Genomic DNA, 9,356 nt, shown 5'->3' with positions numbered 1-9,356 from the left:
TATCAGACGTTTTATTTCCTAAAACCTGAAGTGGAGTTTGCAGTTTTAACGCTGACGCAGGATAAAGTGGAGTCATCACAAAACTGTTAAAGAGCAAGTTTTTAACACAGAGTTTGGTTTAAGTTCTCATCACCTTCATCATTTTCCAGACAATACTTGACAACGTAAAGCATCCGTACCGCTAACAAGCTTCAGTAGTGTTTCCAGCTGAGGACAGCACAAAATGTCTTTTCTTGGGTCACGTTGATGGAAGAGTTGTAGCTAATTTATCAATCTCCACTCTTTGATTTTAGAGCTTTCAGCAGAATGATGGATGAGAGTGACGCCAGATGATACTCAGACTCTCAGCTCAGTGGAAAGCTGTGCTGAAGCAGACATTTCTAATACGAGCTGTTAACTGAATGTAATCACAACTTGTTCATACTAATGCTGTGGGATCAACTTACAAATGTACTGTGACAGCATCGCACTTCTGTCCTGTTTTAAAAGTGAAATAAATAAAGTTTATCCTCAGTTTTCCATGTTTGGAGCCATTTGTTCATGCTACAGAAAGACAAATGAGGCCTTTAGAGGAGACATGGGCTTATTTATTTTTTAATTAAAACAGTACAATCATTTGAAGGAATAGCTTAAAATTAAATATTCTATCTAGACCATGCTACAGCTCAACTTCTGCAGTACATACTGTGTGTAAGGCCACGTCTCACCTTCATCGCTTTCTGAAAAGGACAAAACAAGAACCTGCAGTATCTGTGGTCAGCGATGCCTGAAAGCCATCCTTTCACTTCCACTATGCTAATAGGTCCTCCAATCATTGCACATGTATAATAGTGTACCATTAAAGTTAATTAAACTGGTTAATATGGCTTTGATTTCCCAGTTTTCCTATTTCCCTTAACACAAGCAGCAGCCTGACGGCAGAAAGCTGTCTAGTTGGTGGTTCAGAGTCCAACAAGTTGCTTTGTTGGCAGGTGCTGCTTCCTCCCTGGAACCAGCAGCCACAGTCATCCCACAGTATACACAGTATACAGCAGCGCCTTAATCAGGAAAGGTTGTGCAAGAGATCCCACAATACTGGTACCGCTGAGTACCACATACATTCAGGCAGGAAGTTGGCATTTTAAACTTGAGCAGATGTCACCTACAGCAGTAACGGCGCTGTCTCGAGCAAGCTTTGGCGAGTGCAAATCAGTTCGTTCCAGCTGTCTGAAGATCTCACTTCACTCGTTTTTGATGGAAAACCATCCGAGAATGAGTGTGGAGGTCGTGTCTCTCCATTCTATGACAGCAAAAGCTACGTGCGTTTGGCCTTCGGACTCTGAGAGGCACAGGTCGCTCGTGGTGGATTTCAACCAATCCGAACCCCATCAATAATTCACAGCTGCCTGAAAGAGCAGTGCCAAAAACAATAAAGGCGTTCCAAAAGACTGCTGCAATGTTCGGTTGCAGACACATGGCACAAAAAAGTAACAAACATGTCAACCCTAAAAAGTCATTATGCAATCAGCCTGGCGACACAAAGCGAGCGCCTGTTGGTGGCGGTCTTCAGCCTGTCCTGGGTCTGGTTTTAGCCTGTCCTGGGCGTCCATGACCCACAGAGCCACGTCATCAGGGGGCAACTGGATTCTCACAGCGGTTTTCTTCTGTTAGCAGGAGAACCCGTTCAGCCGGGCTGACACTGAAGTTCACGTCATGCAGCTGTCTCCGACTGTGACGAAGACGTTTCTGACAGGTTCGCTTTCGATCTAAGAGCCAGAAACAGCAAAACACTGTCACCATGATCCTGGACAACACCAATGACAAACCAGCCACAGGACCAGCTGATCTTCTTCTGAGCCGCCGTGGGTTGAAAATCTGACTGTGGATCTGTTTCTTTTAGCTTCGGTACTTCTAAAACTATCGAATCAGCAGAGATCGGACTGTTTTGAACATGTGGTACAGGTATAAGACTATGAGTAAAATACCTCACCTGTTGTGGGTCATGTGGCTCTTGACGAGGTGTCCAGCAGCTAGAGCCGCCATCAGGGAGAGCTCCCCCGCCAGCACGGTGGCACAGACCACGCGGGCCAGCTGACGGGCGTTCTCGCCTGGCTCGTTGGAGCTGGTTCCTTGGACGCCGAGCATCTAAAGTCAAAGATGGAGTTTATGTGAGGAAAACATCAGAGGGCAGGATTACCGACCAGATGAGTCCGATCCTGGAGTCAGGAGTCATCGGCCCACATCGCGTCAGATCATATCAACCCTAAACGCCTTCGTACCTGTGTGCAAACCTTTCGAGTGTAAAATTCCCCTAAAACTCCCATGAAATTAACTTTTTAGACTGAAGAATAAACTACACAACACAGCAAAGTGAAACTATCTTCTCCACAAGCAGTGAGTGTAGGTGACGTTACCTGCAGACAGGCCTGCTGTGGGGGCAGGTTGGTGCCTCCTCCCACAGTGCCCAGCTCTATGGAGGGCATAGTGCAGCTGATGTACAGGTCCTCCCCCTCTGGACCAGCAGCCTCCATCTGAGTGATGCAGTTGGAGCTCCCCACTGTCTGAGCTGGGTCCTGAAACAAGAACTGCCCCTCAGTAACTGCCAGGCTACGCTGATGACCAACAAGGTGTCACACAGACGCACACTGACCACACTGACCTGTCCACAGGCGATGTAGATGGCCGCTACAATGTTGGCAGCGTGAGCATTAAAGCCCCCGATGCTGCCAGCCATGGCCGAACCCACCAAGTTCTTGTTGATGTTCAGCTCCACCAGAGCCGCCGTGCTGCTTTTCAACACCTGCAGATACATCAATGGGCCGTTTTAGTAAGAAACGTACAATTTCAATGAACAAACACTGGAAATCGACTGCGATCTGATCCCTGAAGGCTGGTTTTGGTTGTCTGTACCTCTCTGACCACCTTGGCAGGGATGGTGGCCTCACACACGGCAGACTTTCCCCGACCCAGGATCCAGTTTATGGCAGCAGACTTCTTGTCAGTGCAGTAGTTCCCACTGACCGCCAGCACCTGCATGTCTGGATACTGCTGCTGGAGTCTGTGCAGAGCCTGCTCGGTGCCCTGAGAGCGAGCGCACACACGCACACACACACGCACACACACACGCACACACACACACAGTATTTACGGCACTGTGCAGACAGCAGAGCGAGCTGACTTTAGAAGGCTGTATTGAAACTGCACCGCCTGCTGCACAGGAGATGCTCGTACCTTGGAGAGCATGTTCATGCCCATGGCGTCTCCGGTCTGAGACTGGAAGCGAATGTACAAGTTCCTGCCAGCTAAGCCCACCAACAACTTCTCCAGACGAGCAAACCTGCCAAGAGCAAATATTCATTTATGATCCGTAACATTTCCACTGTGTGGCCGCAGGAAATGGAAATACGCTCAATCACACCGTTCACGCTCTCTGACCTGCTGGTCTGGTCGAAAGCCTCTTTGATCGTGTTGAAACCGTCCGAGGTCTCCAGCCAGACTTTGACCTCCGCAGCCCGGCAGGCTGAGGACAGCCTCACCACGGGACCCCTGGTCATGCTGTCAGCAAGAATCCTGCTGCGGCAGCCCCCGCTCAGCTGGACGGGGGACACAACAGAGTCAGCACACACAAACAAGCACACACAAGCACACACACACACACACACACACAGGCAACACTTACAGAAAGAGCCCTGCATCCTCTGTTAGTGCTGGCCACCAGGCAGCCCTCTGTGGTCGCCATGGGAACATAAAACTGCTTCTCATCCAGCGGAAGAGGACCGGCCACTCCCACTGGCACCGGCATGTAGCCAATGACGTTCTCACAGCAAGTGCCCATCACCTACAGGGCAAGAACAGGAAGTAACGCAGAGTAAATCCAGCTGCTACGTTCTGTTAGTTGAAAACTGTAAGAAATTACACAACAGACAACAAGCCTTCAACACTTAAACCCTGTTCATACCTCCAGCCGTTTATTCTGTACATATCTTCTGTTTAAATGCAAACTGCATCTGTTGTCTCAGTATTTGTATTCTGTGCAAAGACCATAAAGTAACAGTATACAGGGACTGTTGTTACTGTCTGCAAACACCTCGTTCCCCCGCCCCCCGTACCACCTGCAGCGCCACATAACTACGGTGACTCAGGCGACGTACCTGATACCTGCAGCGAAATGAGTCGTGAGGTATCTTACAATTACAGATTCAAATTAAGTGTTTATCGTTTCTTAATGGCATCATTTGTGTCTATTAACAAAGAGCTACGCTAATAGTTGGCTAACTGGCCAGCGAGTTCAGGCGTCTTTAGTCTAGATCACTAACAGGCAGAGTAGTAGACAACAATTACGTCTCAGAACCACGAGTGGTCTTATTAAAAAAAAAAAACTCAGGCTCAAAATGCGACAAATAAACAAAAACAAAGAAAGTATCAGAGAGCTCAGCAGCGAGGCAGCGCCATCTTGGACATAGTCACGCAATTATAATGTCAAGTTAAACACAGCAGTCCACAGATATGTCCCCAGACAGGAGAGTTTGGTGGAGCTTCAGACACACAGAACAGAGATTACAGCGTCAGCCTGATCTCCACCTTTGTGTTATACAGTCCCAACCTCACCTGTGCTGTTATTGGCTGGAGGCAACACGCCCCCAGGCCAAAAGCCTGTAGCCCAAAAACATCCCAAACACAGTAGAAAAAGGAAATGGATGCAGAGGGAGGGGGTCTCTGCAGACAAACACACCACCACGCACCTCGAGTGGTGACAGAGGGATTGTTTTTGTATGTGTCTCATCCGGCACAGTACACCTTCAACAAATATACAACACCTTAGAGTAGTCGTAGTCCTTATAAGGCAGACGAGCCAGGGCAGAGTGGACAGGCAGTTTGGGTGAAAGCATTCCCCTCCTGATGGCCACGCCTCTCTCCGGCGTCTCGAGGACAGTTTCCAGTTTATAGTTCAGGATGTTGCGTGACGTCACCAGGTTCATCACCTCTTCATTGCTAAGAAAACGGGCACCCCTCTGCAAGCAAACCAGTGATTTCTTACACCTTCAGGCAAACACAGAACATAGATGTCTTCTGCTTTGTACACATAGAGGACTTCCATCTGCTCTGGCAGCTTACCTGAGGATCTGAGAGGATGGCCATGCATTCCTCCAGCGTCCGGGCCTCTGAATTACAGCTACTTTGAGGAACAGATGGTGTCGGAGCGAGAGACTCCCCCAAACATGAACCGCAGAGGCTGTTATCCACTGAGGCTGCAGGAGGCTGAGTCACCTCTGCTGTAGAGGAATATGGAAGGAAAGAGAAACCAGGTCAGGTAACAAGAAGTTACATCAGAGTTTTTGTTTTTCCATCAGTCGGTGCAGACATAATTAAGCTAGCAGGACCAATCAGAGTCTCACCACTGTCTCTGCACGCTGCCTCAGCCTCAGGGGACAGTTTCGAGGCTACGGCTGAGGAGGCGGGGCTGGTTGCTACGGCACCGTTTGTGATCTTCTGGGGTTTCAGGGCTGGGAAGTCCCTCCTGCAGCAGTCCCCTTCCACCCTGGGCTTCTGAGTGGGAGGAGAGCTGATGATGGGACTCTTAAGGGACAGGGAAGACTCTGTCTCTGTTTGCTCAAAGAAGACGTACTTCACAGCCAGGAGCAGGGCGAGACTGAGGGTTATCACCTGCTCCAGGTGCATGCTGGCAGAAAGAAAGTCATACATCAGTAGGTTGCTGCTCCGGAGTCAAGAACAGTTATATGTATTTATGGAATGAGCAGTCCTCCTTGTTTAGTGCTTTTACCTGGTGAGCTTCAGCGGCAACATGGTCCCACCTGATTCCAGCCTCTTAGCTATGGGCCCCTCCACTGTGCGATTCTGACCCGGATGCTCAGCTGCCAGTCGAGTGTGAGCATGAACCAAGGCCAGGCCCAGAGACTGAAATTGATGTTCCAGTTAGACCACTTACATGCTTCATTATTCTCTTCCTTACAAAAGTCACATTAAAACTGATGTTTTAACACCATGTATGCAGGTTAATAATCGACTTAGTGCCCTGTTTTCAAATGTATTGTTGAAACAGAGCTGAATAGAGTTCCTCACCATGATGATTTTAACCCTCTGCGTCACAGGATTGGGCTTGTTGTCCTCTTCTTCAGCCAGCACACGGGCAAAGTGGCTCAGTTGCCAGATTGGACGGCCCTCACGGCTTTCCCTTGACAGCTTTACACACAAACATGCATGAGCACACTCAGAAATTAATTGTGAGATACAAAGGACTCATTCCCACAACTTAAAGGCAATAATTCCCCCAAATGTTGCATGTTGTCCCTACCTCCAGGACCAGGGAGACACACGCAGGGAAGAAGGTCATGAAGACAAAGTAATTGGCCAGGACAGACATACAGCCAAAACAACACATGATCTCTAACTGAGGCACACCTGGAAAGCAACAGATAGCACTGATTTCATTTCCCACTCAATTCACCGTCAGCACAGAGTAACAGAGTCAAAGTCAAGACAAATTGATTTCTCGAGCACATTTAAAACAACTTGAGCTGACCAAAGTGTACACAGAACATGTCTGACACTGTTCAGGAGGAAAGGATGTACCTGACATGGTGCCGACCCCAATGACAAGACACTCAACCAGAGCGTCCAGGGTGAAGGTGGGGCCCAGGATGGCCATGCCCTGGGAGATGTTCTCCCTCACCTCCTCCTGTACTCCAGACACAGGCCTTAGCATTACTCAGTGACACCTCAATTACATTCTTCATATGGATCAACAGATCTTATTTCAGTTACAGTTCACACATGCACCAAAACAAAGGGAGTGACATTACCTGAGAGTTTGAACTGAGGGCAAATTTGGCCAATGCACAGGCTTTGGACAGGTCGATGAGCAGGAGAAAGAACGGCAGGGCTTCGCTGCAGGGAAAAGAGACAAGCCAAGTCAAATTTCACCACAGCTTTCGTCTACATCGCTGAAAAGCCACAAGGTCCACAAGTGTCATACGATCTTCATGGCTGTGTTGCCACATCATAACCAGAATCTGGTAGCAACAGTTGTTATCATGAACTGGTGAACTACTTGCATCAGTCTGTCTGCTGAGAAGTAAGTACATGTCAGTGCATGTGGGACACTTACTTCAGACCTGTCAGCTCTTTCCCAAAGAAGTGGATGACCACTGTACTAAATACAAAGCTGGAAAACACGGTGAACAACCCTGCAATACCTGAAGGAAAAGAAAAACACGTTGACAGTTTAAAAATATACCCTATGTGGCATTTTCATGATAAAGCTGGGTGATTAATGAAGAAGAACACGCTAACATCCCATCATACTGACCCAGTATATACTTAGATCCTAGTTGTCGTAAATTCTTGAACTGGAAATAGACGTAAACGATGGCCATGCAGCGTGTGACTGTCAGTATGATGATATCACTGCTGTGGATCTTCTGTAAGAAAGCAGACACAGACATGTCCTCTTACTAAAACTACTCGAGCAGATCCTCTTCCCTGCTTACATTCAGGCTGACCCGCCACACCCACACCAGCCTCCACACAGGTAGACTCACCTCCTCCACTTTCGGGCACTCGTTCCAGGTGCACATCTGGCTGCTGGCTGCCAGGTTGTTCATTGACATCAGGCAGACAGTGAGAGCGAGGGTGCCCACTATTACCTCCCACGGGTGGGAGGCCACCAGCAGGCCATGGAGCCTGAACAGACGAGCCAACATGGTTTGAGGATGCCTTCCTGCTTCCTAAGGTCACAGCCTTACCTGTAAAATAAAAGGGGGACAACATCATCCCATCATTCCCATCAACGAGACAGGGTGCGATCCACTTCATTCACAAGACTGAGATTGAAGTTGTTGCCACAAACTGTCGCTGCTGTAAATTAGGTGATAATATTTAACGAACGCCTGACGACTGTCTAGATGGAAGCTTTAAGACCCCAATATAGCTTCTTCTTGATGGCTAACTAGCTACCGCGAAAAACAGGCGTTTGTCTCAATTTCTCCGGGCTCATTAAGGTCCTCTGTTTAACATGTATTCACAGACACATCTCCGAGTTTTAGACGATGGGTGCGACGGTAACTTAGGTTTTTATGCCGACCGATTTTAACAACTACCACGAGAGGACACTGTTAGCATTTGCTAGCATTAGCTACATTAGCCGTCACACCCGTACTAACTTATCCAGCCTGTCACCAAGGTCATTTCACCTCTCCCTGTTCTAACACTTTCATGGTTACATTCTAACAAAAATATTAAACTCACGCACTTCCAAATATTAGTTTCACCGTGGTCAGAGAGTCCTTTCCATTATGTTAATGTCCCTTCCACAGATCGCGTCGCTTGCTAATGCTACTTCATCCTGATGTAAGCGGACCAACATGTCGCTGGGAAAAATGTGACGTCCATCAAAATACGTCACGGGGCGTGGCGAAACGTGACGCGGAAGTGAAGGCTGTGAAAATCAGAGACAAACTAAGCTTTAGATAGATAGATAGATACTTTATTTATCTCCAAGGAGAAATTTGCAGTTCCAGCATCTCAAAAAGGTGGACACACAAGGGCATGCAAAATAAGAACAGGAACTACTTTCAATTAATGTGCAACTTTAATTGAAACTTTGAAACTGTTGAAAATCTTTATTTGTTTTATATTTTTTCTTGTTTGTCCACATAAAAGTTGTGGATATATTAATCAGTATTATACATAATCTTGGATATTAAAATGATATTTAAAAATAATAATAAATTTACTGCAAATTGCTATCATTCAATTTATAGATTAATGTGGCATTCACAAAAATATTCTCTATCCAGAGGTTTCACTGACAACAACGTTCTCCCCACCTTCCCACTGTTTGAATATTTTTTTGAGCAACAGAGTTTGTACTATTCAAAATGTATTCTATTAAGCCCATCTGTGCAGTTTCATCTACATGCATATCAGTGCACTGCACAAAAACTGGGTTACACAGCCATGTTAAATAGGCTCTCTTTCCATCTCTGTAACTATCATGTGGCCTTGCTGCAGGTAGAATTTTCATATGTCAGAATAATGTAAACCACACCTGTTTGTTTCACTGCCCAGAGTTAACAACTCAACAACCTCATGATATGTTGGCATCTAGATGCTCTTTCAGTTCTGTTGAGTCAAATTAGACATGTCCTCCTACTGTAACTGAAGAGCAGATGATGTTCATTAGATAATGAACCGGCTCCACTGTGCAGTCTCTCACAGTGTCACTTTGTTTTTTTCTTCTCAGCAAAACACACAAAACAGCAAATGGATTTCTGCATAAAGTCCCTTCTGAGTCTGTGGTCTGAAGTGACCTTGCAGAGGCTACTAACTAAAGATACACTTCTTGGTTAAATGTATTT

The 9,356-nt window shown here is 46.9% G+C and overlaps 1 protein-coding gene across 2 annotated transcripts; it reads right to left on the bottom strand.

The window, feature by feature from the left end:
* Positions 1-553: 553 nt before the first annotated feature.
* Positions 554-8,366, bottom strand: LOC121622653 (3-hydroxy-3-methylglutaryl-coenzyme A reductase-like). 2 transcript variants are annotated; one of them, XM_041959514.1, is made up of 20 exons: positions 8,249-8,366; positions 7,539-7,742; positions 7,307-7,418; positions 7,106-7,193; positions 6,801-6,885; positions 6,571-6,676; positions 6,293-6,399; positions 6,061-6,180; positions 5,762-5,895; positions 5,376-5,659; positions 5,095-5,252; positions 4,797-4,991; positions 3,659-3,817; positions 3,415-3,572; positions 3,211-3,316; positions 2,890-3,060; positions 2,639-2,779; positions 2,394-2,552; positions 1,970-2,124; positions 554-1,745 (listed from the first exon to the last, which is right to left on the bottom strand). In XM_041959514.1, exons 2-20 carry the CDS (start codon positions 7,698-7,700, stop codon positions 1,691-1,693), a joined length of 2,655 nt encoding a protein of 884 aa, XP_041815448.1. In that variant the 5' UTR covers positions 7,701-7,742; positions 8,249-8,366; the 3' UTR covers positions 554-1,690. The 2 variants fall into 2 exon arrangements, with proteins under 2 accessions (XP_041815448.1, XP_041815449.1); XM_041959515.1 differs by having other exon boundaries at positions 5,095-5,249.
* Between the last annotated feature and the right edge of the window lie 990 nt (positions 8,367-9,356).

Source organism: Chelmon rostratus, chromosome 19 (genome assembly GCF_017976325.1).
Source record: "Chelmon rostratus isolate fCheRos1 chromosome 19, fCheRos1.pri, whole genome shotgun sequence".
Taxonomy (NCBI): domain Eukaryota; kingdom Metazoa; phylum Chordata; class Actinopteri; order Chaetodontiformes; family Chaetodontidae; genus Chelmon; species Chelmon rostratus.
This window is presented reverse-complemented; position numbering and strand designations above follow the sequence as displayed.